General features: G+C 39.3%; 2 protein-coding genes across 2 annotated transcripts in view; both read right to left on the reverse strand.

Moving 5' to 3' along the window:
- The window catches only part of vps9d1 (VPS9 domain containing 1), a 31,789-nt gene extending 12,447 nt beyond the window's left edge, over positions 1-19,342 (reverse strand). The window contains 16 exon segments of the mRNA XM_054620732.1: positions 1,017-1,101; positions 1,351-1,556; positions 4,048-4,177; positions 4,345-4,701; positions 5,558-5,706; positions 7,040-7,125; positions 7,416-7,503; positions 8,116-8,168; positions 8,567-8,630; positions 12,510-12,620; positions 13,182-13,350; positions 13,531-13,635; positions 13,638-13,739; positions 17,525-17,597; positions 19,251-19,312; positions 19,315-19,342. Coding sequence (XP_054476707.1) covers positions 1,017-1,101; positions 1,351-1,556; positions 4,048-4,177; positions 4,345-4,701; positions 5,558-5,706; positions 7,040-7,125; positions 7,416-7,503; positions 8,116-8,168; positions 8,567-8,630; positions 12,510-12,620; positions 13,182-13,350; positions 13,531-13,635; positions 13,638-13,739; positions 17,525-17,597; positions 19,251-19,312; positions 19,315-19,342 — 1,868 coding nt within the window.
- Positions 19,343-20,016: 674 nt separating this feature from the next.
- Positions 20,017-21,789, reverse strand: LOC129108813 (C-C motif chemokine 4 homolog). The gene is made up of 3 exons (XM_054620733.1): positions 21,684-21,789; positions 20,511-20,628; positions 20,017-20,249 (listed from the first exon to the last, which is right to left on the reverse strand). The coding sequence occupies exons 1-3, from the start codon at positions 21,748-21,750 to the stop codon at positions 20,156-20,158; spliced, it is 279 nt and encodes a 92-aa protein (XP_054476708.1). The 5' UTR covers positions 21,751-21,789; the 3' UTR covers positions 20,017-20,155.
- Positions 21,790-23,563: the final 1,774 nt, after the last annotated feature.

A 23,563-nucleotide genomic window follows, 5' to 3' on the forward strand; every position in this document is an offset into this window, starting at 1 on the left:
AACAGTCTATGGGCATATCTCAGAGTTCTACACGTATTCTTCACAGTTCATTTTGTTTGTGGGCCCTCTGGCTTTTTGGAGAATACTGGAGCAAACAGTGTTTTAAGTATCAACTTGCAAGACAGCGCCCAGCACAAGCATAATTAAAAGCTTTCCTGTCGAGCCCTGCTAACCTTAACTTAAGACTGGCTCTCCACACAGCCCAGTAGAAGTTTATATTCTAGAAATAAAATCCACATCCACCTTGAAACAAACATTGGCTCTCATTGTGTTAATTGTAAGGGCAGCACTGCTTTCTCTCCTGGATCTGGTTCACGGGATAATTTCAAGCCACAACAAGAAGTTCCACACGGAAACGCACATAAATTGATGCATAGGAAACTGTTTTTAGTCAAACTTTGTCTACACACAACACACTGCATGTTCACAACAACGGTTGCTACAACCCACTGAGCCTTTGTGTGACTCCGACTCTGCATCATCATGAATTTCACAAAAACTTATCTTCCCAAAGCCACTCGTTGGGCCCTGGGTCTGTTCCAAACCCAGACAGGACGACCCACTTTTAGGCCTGGCCTGGAAGAGCCACTCTATGGGGGGGGTAAGAGACCTAGGACAACCCCCGCTGTGTCGGGCTTAACTGGGCACTGATGAGACCTGACAGGGCAGCTAACAAGGCAGAGAGTTCTTAAGTGATGTTTGGGTACTTCCATTGGACGGTCTTTAACTCCCTGTAAGCACGGAATCAACAGAGAACAAGCTCTGATTTTGAAGTTTAATGAGGTGCACTTGGAGGAATTCAACTAGAAGGATAACACAACCCCTGACAGTCCTACACGGCTCTGTACAAAGTTCTCAAACTGTTGTATTGCACTGTTTCACTTTAAATGGCAAGAGTCTTATTTCACGTTTTTTTCTGTTTCCCACTAAAAAACCCTGTGAGTGATCTTATATTTGCTGCAGAGACGCCAAACACCGAAACCCCAACGAGCTGGCACTTGTTGCAGCTTACTCACATAGCAGCCGTTTTCGGGGTGGAGTCCACCTCATGAAGACACCTGTAATCCTCAGCGCAGGCACAGATCAGCCGCAATGTCCGTACTGTAACAAAACATAAGCAGAAGGCAAGAAATATAAAACCTCAAGCAAAATCTACAATATGCAGAAATGATTCCATATGCTTCTCAGATTCCCAGAGAATAAAACAGACTGGCTAGGATAAGAGTCAGCACCAAGAAAAGGGTGGGTTGCCTCCTTTGGGTTGAATTGATACTCTCTAGGAGCAGCCATCTGTCCTGAGAGTCGACCTTGGGGTGAGGAAGTATATACAACAACACAGCCTTTACTCACCAATACAATCCAGCTTCCTCTGCGGACAGCAGTCTTTGATGAGAAGCTTCAGCTCCTGAACAGCAGACTCGTAGGGGTAGGAACCCTGCAGTGCGCCAGGTTCTCCAGGGAACAGTTTCAATGGGACGCCGACGTCCGCTGGCGAAGCGTCTTGGTACAACTTCATACTCGCCTCGAAGGCCTGCTCCCTTTCCCTGTGGACCCTCCTGAGGAGGACGGACACAAGGTTATCAGACAGGGAAGACATTTCAGCACCGGAGTGTTGTGAGTGAGGAACACAACCAGGCATTCTGGAAGAAGAATGGCATTTGTGATGCAAAGTTGCAGTTACTGTTGTTACTATTTAATTGAACTAATTTCAAACATTCCACATTTAATTTTTTGGCAAGATGAAAAAGCCTCTAATTTGATCACAAGACATTTAAATGGTAAATGGACTGCACTTGTATCGCCACTCAAAGCGCTTTAACATTACATGTCGTCATTCACCCATTCAGACCCATTCATACACTGATGTAGGGGCTACCATGCACATCAGGACCAACTAATCATTCAAACCCAATCACACTCCGATGGCACAGCCTTCAGGAGCAACTTGGGGTCAATTGTCTTGCCCAAGGACACATCGACATGGACTGCTGGAGCCGGGGATCGAACTGACAATCCTCTGATTGGAGGACGACCCTGCTCTACCACTGAGCCACATTTGCCCCAGTGTTTAATTTCAAAATAAATTAATAAAATAAAATAAAAATTGGTGGTGGTGCAGGGGTCCAATTTCAATTGACTTGGGTATTCCAAGATGACAACGGTCTGTGTTTATCTGGGTCCGCACAAAAAATGACTGTTTTGGGAGGCTTCCTGCAGCAACTTCTAGATCCACAGATGGTGGTGTGACTGACGTTAAAAACTATTGTACGAGGTAAAATGTCATTGGTCATTTTTCTAATTAGATGAAGACAATATCATCTCAGTTTTTTCATTATTCTCGCGTACCTTTAACATCTCATACAAGCGTACTTTAATGTCAAAATGCGTGCCTCCAACGCAAAATGCATACAGGTTGGCCGGTCTTCTAATATCATTATTAATTGCTTGATTGCATTACGATAAATGCTAGAAAGAAGCAAATGCAAATCTTATCAGATGCACCTGTGATTTCCCTGCAGTGACAAATCATGTCCTTTTTTGGGTGAAGAAATAGCATGACACATTTACAGAATGTATTGAGATATGTCCCGTGAAATTGTGAGAAGAGTTACATGAACGTTTAGTAGAAGTCAGTAATGGTCGTACTCGTAAGTTTGCAACACAACTGATCTTTTTAAAACACTTTTTGAGTGGAATAGAAATCAAAAAGAAGCTGGGAGGAGGCTGACATAGTTGGCGTAGCACTGCCACATGCTGGTCATGACCCACACTGTACTTCTAGGCCACAATTCATGCCAAACCTTAATATTTTCTTGAGATGCAGTATAATAGTAAACCTTAAAAATACTTCATATACTCTGTCCTTCTACCAAGTCCACCACAAACATGTTAATGCTGAAATATTTTAGAATAAATAAAATCTATCACTGTTATTTATTTGAACACAACCCACTTAGCCTGAGGGCCTGATTCAATGTTGCTGTTTGAAATACAACTAAACCAAATTATAACTGGAAAAAGTCAAACAATGTATCAACACTCAATGACCAGTGCTTTTCATTTCCTGTATGCCGCTGTCTTTGCATGTGCAAGCCATTTAAATACAGTGTATGTACTTTTTACATTACAAACTACTAAGCATACCATATATTTTAAGATTAACTACCAGCAGACACTGATGTCAGCTTATTTTTGATTGACTGTTGCCCTGCTGCCATGTTATTGGCTATTTGACGTGTAATGTTATCTTCATTTGTGTGTAGCTGGCAAAAGTTAGTATTTATTTTAAAGGACACACTAACAATGTGGATATCTGTTCCAGCAAAAGATTTAAAGTCTGCCTTTTGAATAAAAACTTGCCCACCAAACACCAGATATTTTTACTGCATAACCCAAACCTCTGGTAAATATAATTGCAGATTTAACATTGAGTGGTTCTCCAGGAAAAAAACAACAAAAAAACTTGATTAAATTGGGCTAAACAAAGATACCCAAACCGACAGAACGTACAAACAGGGAACTGAGTAGTATGACAGCCAACTGAGGAGAACAGGTATGTGACCATTGCAGGATGGTAGTATTAGACTGTACGAGTTTTAACCAGGGGTACTTCATAAACCTGTTACCAAGTGTAAACACCTCAGGCACATCTATAGTTTGATGTTACATTTTTTTAAATGTCACCTAACTATAGTGGCTTGCCAACACATTGCTAACATTAGCTTGCTAACAGCTAACTTGTCCCATCATCATTTTAGTTATCAACTGCACCCATGATAGTCATATGAGGCTATAATAATCCTTTGAGATGCTGAACTCTGATGTTTTTGGTAACTACAGGCATTTTGTTGGCGTTTCAGCCAAGTTTTCCCCTCTGGTGGGCGTGGTTTTCAGAGTATGGCGTGTTGCGTTTGGTCTCTACACTCCAATCGAGGTCTTCATCTAACTGAAGATGATGATGATGATGATGATTTTTGATTCGCAAAAGCTATAAGAAAGTCCATGTTTAGGAAAACACTTAAGACATGTTTTAGTTGGCTGTAGTACCTAAAAAGAGCCACCAGGGCGCCCCACAGCGGCGTGAAGAAGGCTTCCTCTATGCTGGCGAGGCACAGGTCTTTAGAGCTGGCTGTGTTTAGACTCTCAAAGGAGAGCAAACACAGTGACAGAAGCTGATCTGAAACAAGAAGGAAAAACATTAACCAACAGCTTTTATATTGACGTAGATGTTAAATTCAGCTTTAAACATTTTCAACAACAGAAAATTGTTGCTAAAATTCAACATCATAAGACACTTTCTTTTCATGCAAACACAAACCATCCATCCTCCATCATCGTGCTCACCAATTGCAATGTGAATGTCTTTCACAACGGCCTTCAGGTGTTCCGTCAGCGCCCTCATCTCAAGCTCCTGCACCTTGCCCTCGTCCTGCATGGAGGGGTCGAAGGTCAGCTCGGAATCAGAGCTGGGGTCGTCAGTGCAGCCGTGCTGCGGGGCCCAGTCCAACTGGGTCAAGAACTGCTCCAGATCCTCGAACGAATTCTCCCGATCAACCGTCGCCTGCTCGTGTGGCTCCTCCCCTTCCTCGTCGTGGTCATAGTCGGCGTGGAGGTCATGAGAGCGTGAGGGGGAGGGCGAGAAGCTCGTGCTGAAGCTCTGGCATCCGACGCTGCTGCCCCTGGTCGGCCTCGTCTGGGTCTCTGTGTGGTCAATTACATTTTCACATAAGCAAATGTATAGGACTGGTTTTGCCTGGGTATCTGTGAAACTGTTAATTAATTTCTGACAGCCCGAGAACATCCTCTTTCAGTCAAATTACATCGGGCAATTTAGAGACATCAATTAACCTTAGCTGCATGTCTTTGGAATGTGGGAGGAAGACGGAGAACCCGGAGAGAACCCACGCTGACACGGGGAAAACATGCAAACTCACGGCTTCTCTTGCTGTAAGGCGGCAGCGCTGGCCACAACACCACGTGGCGCCCTAAAAGACGTGCAGTCTATGGCTATAACTCATCTATAAAATCAGCTCTTACATGCTAAATATTAACGTGTTAACTTCAGCAACTGAACAGAACATGCTAACCAATTTACCATCAGTCGACTGTTTAAAACAAATTGGGAAGAAAGCAGCTTTATGTAATGTGACGGGACTTTTCACAGCGTTTTCCCAACCAAACCACAATACTCTGGTCCATAAACCATTGAACCATTTGAACTATTCTAAGCTAAAAGTAAATAGGAGAAATAATTTTCCAGAACATTTGACCCCTTCTCTCGATTTCCATTTGTTTTCAATGACTGGGAAACTGTTTGGTAAAAAAAAAAAGAAAACAACCTCAGGACGCATAGAAACCCTGACGAAACCGCGGGTATTGTACAGTCTACTCGCAGGCTTTTACTGACACCATTTTAATTCGCTAATGTGAAATTGTGGACCAAACTAGCTGTCACAAAACAAACCAGACGGGAGCTGTAAAAATCCACGAGATTAAAGTGAACCGGGTCTTTCCCGGATCAACCCACATCCCTAACACTGATGGCTCTGGCTCCTACCTGGGTGAAGCAGGTTGTGGGTGCTGCGAGAATGCCTCAGCGGGAGGGCAGGACTGTGGAGGAGGCCTTTGCTGACGATGGGGTAGAGCCTGTTGTAGACCCGGTACTGGTGTCTCCTCAGCAGCTTCACCACTGGGTGGTCTGACCGGCTGAGGACACAGGACAATGTTAGTCCATCCTCGATTTTGGCACATATGGCCTGAGGATAGCCAGAACAAACAACACACGTTGTATAATCATTTCCGTCAATGTGTATTATAACAATCTTGCGTCACACTGCAGAAAATACTGACGATAACAAAAAGGGAAACACAAACACTTCTGAACCAACGGGTATCAACAAACGAGCAAGGCCAAGTCGACCTTTTGAACACGTCAAACAATAATAGATGTATGTCAGTTTCTAAAGATACACTCAGATAAATATGTCGGTGTGACGACTGGATGAGCATCTGTTCCTGACTGATAGTAAGATGTGGAGTAACTTGCTGAAATGCAGGTTCCAGCCGGTTGAACACCAGTTGAAACCTGAAAACTGGTCTGGGACCAGGGATTAAAGTCTAGTTAACTTGTTCCATTAAGGATTAGTTTTCAGGCCTAAAGTTGCCATGTTGTCAAAGAAATTCTGCAATGTTTGTATGAACAAGAATGCTTGGTGACAAAAACACGTGAGCCTCCATTGACAGGAAAAGTTCAAAAATACAACCACACACATCCTGTAATCGATAGCATCTTAATCCTCTGAACACCAAAACCCACGGCAGGTTTGAAACGCACGTTTCCTTTAAAAACAATAGCAAAAATCGCCAAGATTACCACATTTATTACAGCCAAAAGCTGTAAACATAGATAACATTTTTGGATTTTCAACTTTCCAATGGACCTAGAACATATCATGTGTGACAAACTCTTCCGTCAGGAAAAGCAACCAAATCGAACCTTGTGATATTGCATGAAAATCTCTTATTTTATATGTTTCAATTTATATTTGGCCCCAAATGAACCATTTGCATTAAGTAGATTTTGCGGGAAAAAAACAACCAAAAAGCCATGATTGGATTGGCTGAGACCAACAGTCACATGAAAGTCCGTCTGAAACTTTGACTGAAATCACGAGAGGAGCAGACCAGAGAGGTGGCAAAATATAAATAGTACAATATGTATAGCACGTGGAGCCTCCATTGTTTTTTTCCCCCCAATATTAATAACACTAGTGTGGACTTGGAAAAATGTTGGATATAAAGATTTCTGTAAGAAGATTTTTGTAAAGTAAACAAATAATCAAAATTGTTTATTTTTTAACAAAAACACGTTTAAGTTCTCTCTACTTCTGGTCATGGTTATGCTCCTTCCATAGAGGTGCAATACTTTTATATTGTAGTTAAAAACAAGGCCAAAGTGACAGGAGCAAACAAAAAACCTCCCTGAAACGGTTTGTGGTTCAGAAGGTTAAACTAGATTCTAAACGTTTCAGTTAGTTACCTGAGCAGGTAGGAGACTAGACCTGAGACCAATGTGTCATCATCAGGATTCTTCCTCATGTTGGCTTTCCACAGTTTGGGCCATTCCTAAAGAGAAAAAAAACAAAACTATAAATGACTTGTTGGAACTGTTTAATTTCATAAATGCTGATTAGTTGATTATTTTAATTGAACTGATCAACATACAATTGGTCCATGCCAATTGTCTTTGTTTGTACAAGAAGACCATTTACTAGACACACATAAGCATTTCATTTAATCGCATATTGAATACTACAGTTTTCTGGTCTAACAACTCAAAGGGCATCACTTTGCGCTCAGGTAACTTGTAATGACATTTTCCATAAATATTTATACAAGTACAGTGATAAACTCACATGGTCTTGCTCATATTCCAGAACATTGGTGTAGAGAATACGCTGCTCTTGCTCTTCTGTGGTCATCGCCCCAGATGCTGCAAATCTCCTGTAGAAACAAAGACAGAAAGGTTTTACATACAGTCCACTGTACACACTGTCATGAGTGTTTGAATATCAATGAATCAATAAAGGTTATATTTGTTGTCAGCGAGGAGCCACAGTATGAAACCTGCATTGATTAAGTGTAGAAAGACAATTTATTTAAAATGTTACTAAAATACCATCAAGACACAATTATTATGTTGTTTATAAATTGGTCTACAAGTTATACAGTACATATTGTATGATTAGTGCCTAGCCCATAAAATAAACACATTAATAACAGAAGATCTCCTGCTGATTTATTTCACACAACTGTGTTGATGCAAAAGTGTAATACCATATAAAGTACCATCATATCTCACTTCCAATCCAACTTCATTGAGGCGTTGTTAAAATGCCCCTCAGTTAGAAGGAACTAACTGGAGGAGAACCTGATTATACTGTAATGAACTGAATATACAGTTTCAATATTTGTAGAATTATACATGTCAATTAAGCACACATGAAAGTCAGCTCCTTCTGTAAATACATGTATTTTTAGGAGCTTAAAGAATTAAGGCAGAAGCTAAAAACAGGAGAACCTATTAAGTGTTTTCATCTGAGAATCATGGTGTACCTGTTGGCCTCCTCCTGTAGCCTCAGTCTTCTCTCCTCCATCTTCCGCTGGAGCTAATGTCACGATATACGTTAAGGAAACCTGCAATCATCGTAGTCCTCACATGGATTAGCTATAAGTGGTCATGTCTTTCACTTTAAACCAGACACATCCTATTATAAGTTTGTTAAAATAAGATTCCATTCCGTCAATATCAATGCTCCACTGCCAAAGACAATAATTTACTATTTTTATCTCAAGCTGTTTGCTATGCGAACACCAGTTTAATGTTTGCTATATGCCCATTCCTCCACCAAGCTATCCCCCAAATGTGATCAATTAGGAAAAAACAAGTCAAATATGATATGTGTATAAAGCGTCTCACATTGCCTTCGAGAAAAACGTATAATTAAGTAAAGCCAGCCTTCAGCTGCAAAGAAACATAAGAGACTCAGTGAAAACAGAAGGATACAGCATCCTGCCTGGCTTTGGCTATGATGAGGTTCTCCATCATCTGCCGCTGGAGAGAAAGCGTCTGCATTGGATAAGAGGAGAGGAAATTACTTAACAAACATATACCCATGCAATTTAATATGCCCAAGGAAATATAGTATTTTAAGTTGTTTGAAATAATATGTAAATTGTATAGCTTGGACATTAGCTTATGGCCCATTTCTAAATATAACCAGGGGAAACAAGAAGAAGTCAGGCAGTGAACACCAACATACTGAGGTAAAAGTGAAATGAGAAGTCACTATTTTATGGCCAAATTCCAATCTACAATCAATATCAACATAGTTAGTAAATTATGCTTTAACTTTAAGTCACTTAAAAACAACAACCATGTTACAACCTGCACTGTAACATAGAGAGGGACAACACAAACATCGGAAGCCCAGTTTTCTCCACTGTGATGACAAAACTAAATAAATCCTGTAAGTCATCATAATGAAAAACAAATAAAAACGGAGTCAACTTCTCAAATTAATGAAAAACTAATTCAATATTTTGACTTAGTCTCTCAAAATGATGACTTAATATCTCAACATAAGGAGAGTTTGTAATTATTTTGACTTAGTTAGTACTTTTGCTCTGGTTTATGCTTTTAGATGCTTGTTTAAGAAAGGAGATGCACTTATGACTTCTGGTGACTAGTAGTTCTCTTGAATACCTATGTTGAATACACTTCCTGTAAGTCGCTTTGGATAAAAGCGTCTGCTAAATGACTGTAATGTAATGTAATGTAGTTACTCAAAATAATGACTTAGTAAATCAAAATAATCATATACCTAGTGAAAATATTGAGAAAGTTTCTTATTATCTGAGATGCCAACTTATGTTTCGAAATACTAAGCCATTGTTTTGAAATGCTAAATCTTAGAGAAAGATGCAAAAACACGAGTCAAATTCCTTGTACATGCACCTATACTTGGCCAATAAGGCTGATTCTGATTATTTTGAGATGCTAACCCGTTATTTTTTAAGATATCCTAATATATTATAATGACGACCTTTTGTGGAAATGGGTTCCCTAGAACTGTTTCCCAACTTCCGACCACCATATAAATAAATAAATAAATAGTTCTGCTGCCATACAGTTGTTCTGAACTAGAACAAACAATTAGGTACTCTTTACTGGTGATTCTGGAGCCACAAATAACCAACTTCAATGGGTGTCACGCAACATCTCCACTCATGTCTGTCAATTCCATTTTTGAAAACATGCAATAAATCTCGCGACAACTCGTGACGTTTATATATCCTGTTGGCACGCGCTACGACAATATTTTCAAATAACTTTTTAAGAGTTTGGTGTGACGTTTCTAGCCAACTTAGCTGATTTGACTTTACCTTTACAAACGCTTTCAGTTTTCTCCAGTAAGCACGGAGCTCCACTTGACGCCAAAACATTTTCCTTATCTGAATGACAAGTTAACATTCATTTAAAAACCTCCAAGAAAACTCAGACTTGATATTTGAACTAAATAGGCCTAGCGTGTTAAGCTAACATGTCTACCGTTACAAATGTCTCCCGCTTACCATCTTTTTATTTTTTCTGGCTGGAGCTGGTTTTCCCCGAAAATATGAATACGAGAGGTGGACAAAGTTCTGCCTTGAAGCGGAGACGCTATCTGGCCTTAAATAACCCCATGCGGTGCAGAGGTCTCCACACAGCCCACACAGCCCACTCCCCCTTCACTCCCCCTTCACGCAGGTATTCTTTCATCATCAAAGAAGATGCCTCAAGCTTACGCAGATACCAGACCGGAAGTACCGCCGAGAGAACCAAAAGAAAAGTACACACGATGTCGCTTAAAAAATGAATAAAACAAAAACAAAAAAACTGCATCAAATATATGTTCAGGCTGCGTAGAGTACTTCATGTTCAGAAAACTATTAAGAGAGCAACTGCAAGCGGAATGCTTTTTTTCTAATTGATCCATCACACACTCCTATACAAAGGCAAGGTTTTACTTTTCACAACAGCTGTTCAGAGACCCAACACTCATACATACATACATACATACATACATACATACATACATACATACATACATACATACATACATACATACATACATACATACATACATACATACATACATACATACGTACAATTGAAAAGGATTGAAAGGTTTATTTGTCCGCAAAGAACTAATGAAGAAACAAACAGCTGAACGACAATGGAGGACTAATACAAAAGTGAGTGAGTTTAAGACATGTTGTACCATGACTGATTTTGCTGTTTCCAACCACTGATGCTGAACCAATTTCAGACTTTCTGTTTCACCAGTGAGAACATTTTTGTTCTTTTGAAATCGGTTCACATCTGCAGAAGGACAGAGTTTCAGATAGTTCACATAGATCCCCCTTATTAGGATTTAAGGCTTTATGAAATAAGAAAGAGAGGGGAAAGATGCAAGAACCCTCAGCCTTTACCTCCCGCCCTCTTGTTTAACATCACAGGGACCAAAGCTAATGGTGTATTCTTGTGTTCTCTCATCCATAAACAAGACTAAGAGCCGCCATGCTAACAGCTCTTTGAGATTGTACTGAGGTACAGCAGTGCTTTGAGCTAAATGTTCACCATGACTATGCTAACATGCTGTTAAGTAGGCTTCGTGTTTACCACGTTCAAATGTCTTAGCTTAGCGTGTTAGCATGGTAACATTTCTGGTTAGCACTAAACACAGATTACAGCTGAGGCTCATGGTTATTTCATTAGTTTTTCAGGTATTTGGTCATAAACCACAGTATTAGACAAATGTACATGGCCTGATGATGGTGCTATAAAAAAAACAAGTTTGATTGTAATACATCCAATAGCCGTTAAGGCATTTCACTTAAAACTACAAATGTAAACCTCATGGTGGCGCTAAAGGAAAACTGAGGGTATCACCAACGTTATTAGGATAAATCCTTTGGGGACCATGAATGTCAATGTGAAATGTTATGCTAATCCATAGGGACAATGTTGGGATATTGTACTAAATAAGTGAAAACTTTGACCAGCTGGTGGCAGTAGAGGAAAAGTCACAGGTATCACCAAAGTCAATAGGTTTAATCCTCTAGCGACCACAAATGTCTACGAAACTCCATGTAATCTATCCAATAGTTGTTGAGGTATTTCCCTCAAACTACAAATGTCAACCTCATGGTGGCGCTAAAGAAAAAACGGAGGGGATCACTAAAGTCATTAGGATGCATCCTTTGGGGACCATGAATATCAGTGTGAAATGCTCTGCCAATCCATCTGGACAATGTAGAGATATTTAAATGGATAAGTGAAAACTTTGACCTGCTGGTGGCAGTAGAGGAAAAGTCAGGGGCATCGCCAAAGTCGATAGGTTTCATCCTCTGGCGACCATGAACATTTATCAAAAATGTAAAAGTAATCCATCCTATCATTTTTGAGTTCTATCAATAGAGAAAAACTAACAGTTGCTTTACGGCAGATGACAAAGTGGTTAATATCGATGATCCCTAAGTTTAAAGTTTAAGATGCAGTGTTATAACATCCATTTATCTGTAACAACCTGTGATTTTACAACCTATCGAGGCTGCTATTCATTCCTTTTAAGTGACACATCTACTGCAACAGTGACTGATGACACCCTGAAGCCCACTACCTGGTACACACATCATAGTCACATGATGTTTCCTGCCTTTACAGGTTGAGGAGGATTGCCTGAACACTTCATTGGATCACTGACTGGCCTGTGAAGGATTGTGGGATACTGAGAGCCACACGGGATATGTCTGGTTATGATATCCAAATTCAGGTAAAAGAAGGCTGCACTCAAGGGAACCTCTGAAATGGGATGGACATCATCGGCCCTTTATGATGAACTGTACTTTCTCACACACACACTACACACACACACACACATACATACATACATACATACATACATAAAGACGTCTTCTGGTTGGCCTGACCAGGTGCGAGCCTCGCCAGACGAGCTTCATAATTGGCTTTCAACTTCTGGTTCAAACGTGATGCTTCTTCAATGGGCGTCAGCTCCCTGCAGCCCACACACACAAAATGCAAACAAGCAATGTGTTAGTTAAGGGGTGTGTCACAGGCAAAGAAAACAATCTCATAATGGAGTTATTATTTTTTTGGGCTGCTTTCACTGCGGATTTCACTGATATCTCAAATCAACATGCTGACATTGTCATGATAAAGCTCATAAAACCACCAACAACATGGCGATGACAAGCTTAATGTGATATTTCTGAGGATATTTTTGTCACTATACAATTAACTTGTCTCAAAAAATTATTCTTTGTCAGAAAAAGAATTGAGTGCCAGGACGACAGTGAGAGGGGGGCAACATTTTTAAAACCATGTAAACCACCACAGGTCTTAAATGTATAGAATTAAATATAAGAGTCATCAGTGTAAGAAACTGTTTTCTGTACTGACCTGGTTGGTCAATTCAAAACATTGGGCTCTAAGTGGAATCGTAAAGCTAACTGGTTCTTGGAAGTCTCTCTTATTCCTGCTGTGTTGTTCACTTTCAGGATTTCTGTCAATGATTGGTGCAATATTTGCCCTCCTTGATAAAAAAACCCGCCCTTACTTTTTTCCCGTGTCCTGTGACTCCACTGTTTGCAGTCTCTGGAAGACTTCAGGAGGCAGAAAGGGGGAGAGCTCCCCGCCGCCATCTGACAACACCCTGCGGTGACCTGTCCTCGCCGGGCTGCCTGTCGCTTTACGCCCTGCGTCAACAGGAGTATCAGATGGAGGGGCTGTGACAGCAGAGGTGACAACAGAGAGACAGAGAAGAAAAAAATGGTGATTGGCTTAGAGAAGCATATCATGTAGCTATGCATTGGCTCATTTTGATTTGTGACCCCTGGGGCAGGTTCCAAGTTAGCAGTGATTGAACAGTATGTAAATAAAAGATATGCTTCTGATTAAATATTCACCGGCGTTTGCTGCAATGGCAGTTGGGAGGAGAGCGATCTGTTGAGGCTCAGATTGGCCAGGTGAAGGAGAACAGGAAACGGAGACGGGGGCGGAGCGGTTGGGGGCTCGGCTCTTTTCCCCATGAATGACTTGGCTCGCTCCAGACACTGCTCAGCCAGCCTCAGCATCCGCTCCACCTCCACCACCACCACGTCCCCGTCCTCTGAGGCTGGGACAGAGAACACAGAGAGAGTCACTCCTGAATGATTGATCTAACGCAGGTCCACTGCATAAAAAGGTCATCACGTGGCATCTGAGACCTGATTCACTTTCAGCGCTGACAATCTACTGTAGTCATGCTGATTAGTTGACCTCTGGTTAGAAGATTAACTATGTAGGCAGGGATCCGCTTGTTCCTGTCTGAACTGGTTCCACCCACCCGTCTATTGACTGCCACTGTTTAAACCTCACAGGCATTTATCTTGGTCTATACATCTCTTTTACAGCATATGAAACTGGTTATACACATAAATCAGATGTTCATTTTGCATGTGTGATTTCATATATATATATATATATATATATATATATATATATATATATATACAGCGGGTAAAATAAGTATTGAACACGTCACCATTTTTCTCAGTAAATATATTTCTAAAGGTGCTATTGACATGAAATTTACACCAGATGTCGGTAACAACCCAAGTAATCCATACATACAAAGAAAACCAAACAAATAAGTTCAGAAATTAAGTTTTGTGTAATAAAATGGAATGACACAGGGAAAAAGTATTGAACACATGAAGAAAGGGAGGTGCAAAGAGGCATGGAAAGCCCAGACACCAGCTGAAATCTATCAGTAATTAGAAAGCAATCCTGCCCCTTGTCAGTGCAAATTAATATCAGCTGGTTCAGTCCCAACTGATGGCCTATAAAAAGGTGTCTCATTACCAAGGTGTCACACAAGAAACATCTCATGATGGGTAAAAGCAAAGAGCTCTCTCAAGACCTTCACAACCTTATTGTTGCAAAACATACTGATGGCATTGGTTACAGAAGGATTTCTAAACTTCTGAATGTTCCAGTGAACACTGTTGGGGCCATAATCTGGAAGTGGAAAGAACATAATTTCACCATAAACCGGCCACGACCAGGTGCTCCTCGCAAGATTTCTGACAGAGGAGTGAAAAGAATTATCAGAAGAGCCAAGGACCACTTGTGGAGAGCTTCAGAAAGACCTGGAATTAGCAGGTACAATTGTTTCAAAGAAAACAATAAGTAATGCACTCAACCGCCGTGGCCTGTACGCACACTCACCACGCAAGACTCCATTGCTGAAAAAAAAGAATGTTGAAGCTCGTTTAAAGTTTGCTGCACAACATTTAGACAAGCCTGTGAAATACTGGGAGAATATAGTCTGGTCAGATGAGACCAAAGTTGAACTCTTTGGATGCCATAATACACACCATGTTTGGAGGTCAAATGGCACTGCACATCACCCCAAAAACACCATACCAACAGTGAAGTTTGGAGGTGGGAACATCATGGTGTGGGGCTGTTTTTCAGTGTACAGCACTCGCAAACTTCATATAATTGAAGGAAGGATGAATGGAAAAATGTACCGAGACATTCTTGATAAAAATCTGCTTCCATCTAGCTGGATGATGAAGATGAAACGAGGGTGGACATTTCAACAAGACAATGATCCCAAACACACAGCCAAGGAAACTCAATTGGTTTCAGAGAAAGAAAATAAAGCTGCTAGAATGGCCCAGCCAATCACCTGACTTGAATCCAATAGAAAATCTATGGAAAGAACTAAAGATCAGAGTTCATAGAAGAGGCCCACGGAACCTTCAAGATTTGAAGACTGTTTGTGTGGAAGAATGGGCCAAAATCACACCTGAGCAATGCATGCGACTAGTTTCTCCATACAGGAGGCGTCTTGAAGCTGTCATTACCAACAAAGGCTTTTGTACCAAGTATTAAATAAATTTCAGTAAGCGTGTTCAATACTTTTTCCCTGTGTCATTCCATTTTATTACACATAACTTAATTTCTGAACGTATTTGTATGTATGGATTACTTGGGTTGTTACCGACACCTGGGGAAAATTTCATGTCAATAGCACCTTTAGAAATATATTTACTGAGAAAAATGGTGATGTGTTCAATACTTATTTTACCCGCTGTATATATATACACAAATCTAAGAGCTACTTGGGTAAAATCATATTTAGTTGTTAACCACCACTCCTCCCCCTTTTTTACTACATGTACTTACCTTTAATATGTATGTATGTATGTATGTATGTATGTATGTATGTATGTATGTATGTATGTATATATATGACCTTTAATATGTATGTATGTATGTATGTATGTATGTATGTATGTATGTATGTATGTATGTATGTATATGACTTTATGATCCATTTTGGAGAATAAAGTTTGTTGTGCAGTTGAATTGTATTGTGCTTTACTGACAGGTGTTCCTATTACTTCATGCACACCATTTATATCATGAGGATAGGCTAAATGACAGAAACGCCTTTGTGTGTGACCCAAGACGGTTTAACTGCACCAAATATGACATTGTCAAAAATCCAAATCCAAACCAATTTAAACAACTCTCTGACTGTTTCATGAAAATATTGTGAGTACATGTTTATCTATGAATATGCATTATGTGCATATACTACACACACACACACACACACACACACACACACACACACACACACACACACACACACACACACACACACACACACACACACACACACACACACACACACAGTGCTGTAGGACTGAGTCCTAAAAGCCAGAAATGAGTCAGCATTTTTGCACTTCCTGCTCCCACCTCTTAAAGGCAATGTTTGTTAGTTTTTATGTGTTTTTGGTTAGATGTCTGAAATAAGGTCTGCGGTTAACACAAGCCTAAAATAATAACGTTTTGTTCTACGACATAAAATACTTTAGTATATACTCCTCTGGTGAATTTTGAAGCTTTTATGCATCTTAAAAATGAGACTACAACATGTCAACACTAGAACACTGGTCCTCATTTAGCTTAGTGTTGGAGACGTGAAGTCATGTGACCGCAGTGTAGTTCCTCTATAGCCTTACGTTAGCTTTTTACTTCTACGGACTGCATTCATGCTTTAAAAATCATAAAAGTTGTGTTCATTTGTGAAGATTATCTTGCTAAACAAACATTTGAATATCATAAATGTTTGTTTGACAAAGAGATTTTTTTCTGCAATGATTCAATGGAAAAATCCCATTGGCTTTTTGTCAATGATAACTTTCTGGTTGGCCTTTAAAAACCCATCATCCCTGCAGCAATCCATGTATTATAGTTCCTATTATAGTTATTGCAGTTCCTATTGGTTCCCACTAGAGGCTAGTAGAGGGTTTAGAATTATTGATGCAGGTCTAGTCCTACTAATTGGGTTAGCCTCAACTGCAACATATTTCGAATATGTGCAATACATGCAAGTTAAATCACACAAGAAAAAAATACATATCATTCGGCTATACAGTAGATCTCTACTGATGTAACAGTCGTTGAAGTTTAAGCTCATAATGAGGCAGATTCAACTGTTACACATGTGGATTAAGACCCTCAAAAGTGAACGGTTTTTTTTGCAATCTGAAATGTTGCCTTTGTTTAAGGCCCAGTGGACAATTCTATTCAATTCAATACAACTTTGTTAATCCATGAAGGCAATTTGATTCTGGGCAAGTAAAAACAGACAGGAAACAGACATGAACACAGACGGACAGACACGTGCAAGCAAAGGAGGTGTTAAGGATTATGTTGGGCAGAGTGTGCAATTGTTTAAAAAAAAGTTGTAAGAAAATAATGATAAAAATGATTTCAAAAAGTCTGTACAGTATGCAAAATGAGTAAACACAATAAATATGTTTATTCATTTTTCAGTGTTTTAACCCGACAGGATTTGTGTTTTATCATCAGTCGTATATGTCGCTACTCAGATCTTACCTTGCGACCCAGCATCCTCCAAAAGTGCATGTGATATGTAGTTGATCGTCCGGAGGTATTCGCAGTAAGCTTCCTGCAGAAAGACCATAACTTATTATTATTGTGGTGTACTAGCACAATAGTGACAGCTACTGCCAATAATGAGACTAGAACAAGTAACACGTCAGGATTAAATATAGCATAAGCCATTGTCAAGCTAATAAAGCAAAAGGTTTCTAAACAAATCTGTAAATTCAAATCAACGATAATAAATTAAACATTACCAACAGAGATGTTCATGCACTGCATTAATAAATTCAGGTGTAGTTAGTTAGTTGTAAGAGACAATGGAAGAGTGTAAATAAGGGTCAATGTTTAGAAGTGGTTGACCTGTTCTTTCCAAACGTATTCTTTCACCTTAGAGTAGTGGGTTGAAATACTCAACATCTAAATTACAAAATGTGTTTCTGTTGTGTTATCCGTTGCTTGTTGCGTTGCCTCAAAGCCAGATTTTTTAAAACACACGTGACGATTGTGTCTGGCCATTTCAACATTTACTTCCTACATTTTACGCGTCAATTTAACAGCAGAACTAATTCTACTTACTGACTCATCACTCTTTTTTTCAGGAACCAGTCATGACTTTACTGTTCTGTATTTACAGGTCACTACTGAATAAGTGCTCCTGAACATTTTAAGCTAAGCCACGGTTTGAAGCTTGATGATAGTGTACACTGCCTCTTGCCAATCTCATTATGGAATAGGCTCCAGCCCGCCCAGTGGGTGTATGATGGATGGATACTCATTGATTTCCTGTGCTCGTCCCCTTTATATACTTTTATTCTCAAGTTAAACAGTTTTAAAAATACTATTCACCTACACTCTATATACCATTCTAGTTCTTGTATTGTCGCAGTTTGGTTTTGACCCCATTGGTTTTGACATGGAAATAGCAACAAGTCACAATTAAACATACAATTAGCCATTGTTGCTAAACTTGGCCTGTCAAGCAGAAAATGCAAACAAACAAATAAAGTTGTTTTGAAAAGTGTTTTGAGCTCCAAGCAAAAAATAAAAAGGTATTACATACCAAACTTGTAGAGCTCAAAATCGTTAAAAAAAAGCATTTAGATTCAGATATGTAGTGTAAAATGTCCTAATTGACTGGATATTTGAATAACTTATGTAGGTTAGATAATTTAATTTTTATTATTAGAAAGACAGTACTTGCAATGGTAATATTAAGCAGTATAATGATACAATTGTAGTGTGATGTTTGAGACAGCTTTTTGCTTCAAAATATATCTGACGAAATGTAACCTATTAGGGAAGTTTATTACGTTATTTATCTCTAAGTTTCATTAGCATTCTAAATAATTAAAAGTAACAACGAGCTCGTGCTTTTGTAATAACACTTCTTTCTTCTAAAATGATGGGAAGTTACATTAACTCAGTCAGTAACAAAAAAAAAGTAGAAGTTAGAAGAGGATATATTTAATGACGGGAGAAATGGTTACAATACAGATATACAGTGTAAAGCCGCTGGACGGCTCTCGTTGGTCTGCAGCTCCTGACTCCATTAACCATAAAAACAGCACACAGCTTTAAGTGATAGGTTAGCGAGCGAACCTATTAACGGTCCCCGCCCCCTCCGTCTGTTTACATCACTACGGACTAGTTTCTGCCGGGATAAACCTCCGCGTTGTCGGAGCCCTCCGGCCGTGTAGCAGCGCGGGTAGCTCTCTACCTTGTGTTTGTTCTCTCCGTCCAGCTGTATTGCTACTTTAGCCATTTTCATAGCGTTTTGAAGGGCTTGGCCCCGCCGTCAGCTGTAGCCATGATTACACTGCGCCCTCTTCTTCTTCTGCTCTTCCTCTCTTCCTCCTCCTTCTTCTTCTTCTTTGCGTTTCGTCATGGCAGGTTGTAAACACATCTTAAAAGTGTATACTGCCTCCTACTGTACGGCAGTGGAAATACACTAATTCGTCACATATTAATGAATGAATGAAAAACAAATGAAAAAGTATGAATAAATAAATATGGTGGTAAAAGGTTTTCAAAATGAAATCTGACTCGTATTGGCTGTATTTGAACCAACCTATGACTTAAATTTCCACCAAATGTGATCATGCAATTTAATGATAGTTATGATAATTGTAGTTGTGTTGCCGATTCCAAGCAAGGTGTTAAAATGCTTTCCACTGTAAGTGCAATGACAACATATAGAATAATATTACAAACTGCATAAAATTTGAAATTATTTTGTTTTTGAGATATTCACTCAGACAAATGGGACTGAAATCATAACCTCCTTGGCATGGGATGTGACACAGATTTCCTGGTGATTATTTGCAATTACACAATGAAGTAAGAGCAATAGAATTTGAACACCGCCATTCACAAGACTGCATGGTATCTCAATCACTCACAATGTAAGGTAAAATAAAAATGGCAACCGTAATTTAGTTTTGTAAGTAAGCATTTATATTTTGTTTTCATTTCATGAACGCCTGCATCGATACATTTTACAAAATGGAAATATGAAGAATGAAACATAACAAAGGTTAATCAGTTAAATTGATGATTGCTGCATGAAAGTACACAGACATAGCGATAATAAGGCTGGAGGTTGAGTGATCATGAGGGCTAGCATTAGCCCTTGTTTACTTTTTGTTCCTCAAAAGCCTTCTGAGCCCAGTCCAGATTATGGCTCACGCAGATCTCCTTCCCTTTGGCAGTGGCGACCCTGCAGAAAAAAAAAAAAAAAAAAAACTTTTCAACACTCAATCTTTGAATAATAAATCCAGCTTGATTGAAGAGCATATCAGGGAAAAACTTCATCCAGAGCAACAGAGTCAGGGCCTGAAAAGACATTCTTCCTTGAAATGTGATATTTATTAACTTATTTTCTTCTTATTTCTGTTTTTGTGTTCAGACAAAAAGTGGCTAAGCATCATTGCTGTGTTGAGGGTCGCTCTATTGAAGGAAAAACTAATTCAAAACATACACAAATCCCTTTTCATGACAGCTGTGGTGGGTCTCAGTGACAGAGATGATTTGCTTGCGCGGCACCCTCCCTGTGAAGAATTGAAAGCAGCACGTTCCAGGTTGGTTCACTGCTTGAGCTGGAAAGACAAAAGAAAACCAGGCTCACTAACAACACACTGTCATTCACTGACTCAACACACAACAAGTACTGAACTCAGAGAAATCATTGAAAGCGACATATTTCATTAGGATCTTAAAGTTTGTTACATAAATTATTTTAATATCACACTGTATAGACTTTTAGGGAAGTTTATTAGTACTGTAGAAATACTATTTAAATATCCCCCTGAAAAATAAGTTTGTAAGGTTTTGATGTAATCACACTTAAAGTGAACCCAATAAAGGATGAGCATTGACTTCACCTTTATATAGGAATTTCAGTAAACCAAATTTAACTCAAAGTACTCGTACTGGAACAGTTATGGAAAAATACAGATTTTTTTCTTTTCAATATACCAATTACATTTTTTTCAAAATACAAATTTTTATGTTGATTTCTTTCTTCAAATTACTGAAATGTTTTCTTTTAAAATACAGATATTTTTGACAGTAGATACCAGAGTACAGCAGAGAGAAAGAAAACAAAAAGAAAACAAAAAGAAACATAGGATTAAATGCCCAGATTCATAATGGTCCTATGAGTTGTAAAAAAAAACATCTGCGTAATTTATCAGCTACATATTTCAGCCTTTTGTCATATTGTATAAAAGGCTGTAGCTAAGTAACAAGGAGGACACGGTCATGTGTCTGTACTTTCAGTGAATTTGGGGGTTTTACCAACTATTTGAGTTATTATTATTATTCTACATATTACATATTACTATACAAATAAAAAGACACAGGATACTTAAATAGTATTTATTTATTTTATTTAAATGTGATACATATAAAATGATATCGGCCTGACTTCCATTTATGTAAACCTAATAAACCTCAATAACTTTTTTATTATAAAATGCAAATTGTGATTGGAATGTTTTTTCAGAATGTTATTCAACACTTAACTGGATAGAATAAAATGAACAATGAGATAATTATGTACACTTAAAACTATTAAATTTATCAATAAAATAAAACCCCCCAAATATCATTTTTCTCCAATCTGATCCAGAAGTTAGACTGACAGACTTACGCATGGCAGCGCAGTAGTAAACAGTGAGCAGCAGCAGGAGTCCTACTGTGAAGGTTAGAGTCCTCATGATGTCCTCAGTGATGATGCTCCTCTGTCCTTGCTGTCCTTCAAGTCATCTGCTCTGATCTTACTTATAGCTGCTCATACATCCTCATGTTCACATACCTGGTGACTCTCAGGAAACCGCCGGAGTGGGCGTCTTCACAAATCTGAGTGACAGGAAGTCACCTCAGCACTTTATTACACACCCAGCAACACTTCAGCAGCTGCTAATAGATCTGTTGATAAGAGACAATGCTGAAGTGTCTCAAACCAGCATTCTTTCTAGTGTCCATCAGGGGGCGACTCCTCTGGTTGTATAGAAGTCTATGAGAAAATGACTCTACTTCTCTCTTGATTTATTCCCTCAGTAAACATTGTAAACATGAGTTTATGGTCTCATGCTAGTTTCAAGTCTTCGTCAATGCAGCATGATGTTCATTTAGTAAATGATGGTCCATTTAGAGTCAAATAGACCATAAAGCAGGGCATGCATTAGGGGCGTGGCTATCTTGTGATTGATACATGGCTGCCAGAGCAGTATACAGCGTCTCTGAATCACTCATGTATACTCAAATATGGTAACTTCTGTTCACTGGTTGCAAAAATCCAAGATGGCGTTGGCCGAAATGCCGAACTCGATGCTCAAAAAACCAATGGGGGCCTTCATGACTTCATACATCCACTTCCTATTCACAGTCTAAGCTTTAAAAATGAATTACTGTTTCCGGCATCAAAATGTCTGCTGGTTGCATGTTCGGTTTTTCAGAATCGATATTCCAACAGCGGACTTCAGTTCTACAGAATCCTACTGAACCTTTAAGAACAGGTGTTTCAGTTCAACGAGTGACCGTGTAAACTGGTGTCTCTCAGACCAATGTTTCAGCGTATGCTCATAGTACTTCAATTAAATAGTGGCGGATAATGAGGACAGATATTTAAAATTGATCAAACGCTTTTGCGAGCACACCTACATGTTGTGCTGCTGGTTTCTACAGCTATCCGTCCTACGAACTCTCAACATGGGGACGCATTAGCCCGCAGTTAACACGGTCACTCGTAAAACCGAAACACCATCTTCGATCAAGCAATGGCACTTCGCCGTACTTCTGTTGCCAAACTGCATGCACACATTATGTCATCGTTGTTAAATAACTATAAAAAAGGTATAAATGTTGTATGCAAGGCTAAGTGTTTTATATAAGGGCAATCTTTACGAAATCAGCATTATTCTGTGTCCCTGAACCAAGTTAATGTGATTTCATATAATCAGACTTGTCAAATTACAAGATACAACATCGTAAAATAAAACTTCAAGGTAAGATTAGTAGCAGGTTTATCGCGGGTGTTGTTGCCTCGCTGCCTGCAGTAAATAAAGAGACGTGCAGATCGTGCATTGCATTGCACCGCAGATCAGCAGCCAGAGGTTAAGCTGATGTTGACGTGTAATAAAGTTAAGTGTGGTTTACTCAGAAAGATGAACAGATTGTGAGAGAACGACAGCATTTTCACACGTGAACCGAGGCGACCTGTGATAAGTTTAAAAGTCGTACTTAAAAAAACCTCACTGATCTTATCGCAGCGAGAAAAACAGCCTGTGGTGTAACTTTGTGCAGGGGGAGAGCTGACAGGACGGCTGCAGATCTTTTCAATATTAGTAATGTACAGCGATCACAAGCAACTGGTCTCCCGCTTGACAAGGGATGCTGCAGTTCATTAGTTACATCTCAACTAGTCCATCAAGACGCACTCAGACAAATTTACATTGAACACAAATTGTCTTAAATAATAACATGGACAGACGCTTGTGTTTAATGTGAAATAATTCTTTGTTATTTGAT

The sequence above is a fragment of the Anoplopoma fimbria genome, chromosome 19 (genome assembly GCF_027596085.1).
Source record: "Anoplopoma fimbria isolate UVic2021 breed Golden Eagle Sablefish chromosome 19, Afim_UVic_2022, whole genome shotgun sequence".
In the NCBI taxonomy this organism is placed as follows: domain Eukaryota; kingdom Metazoa; phylum Chordata; class Actinopteri; order Perciformes; family Anoplopomatidae; genus Anoplopoma; species Anoplopoma fimbria.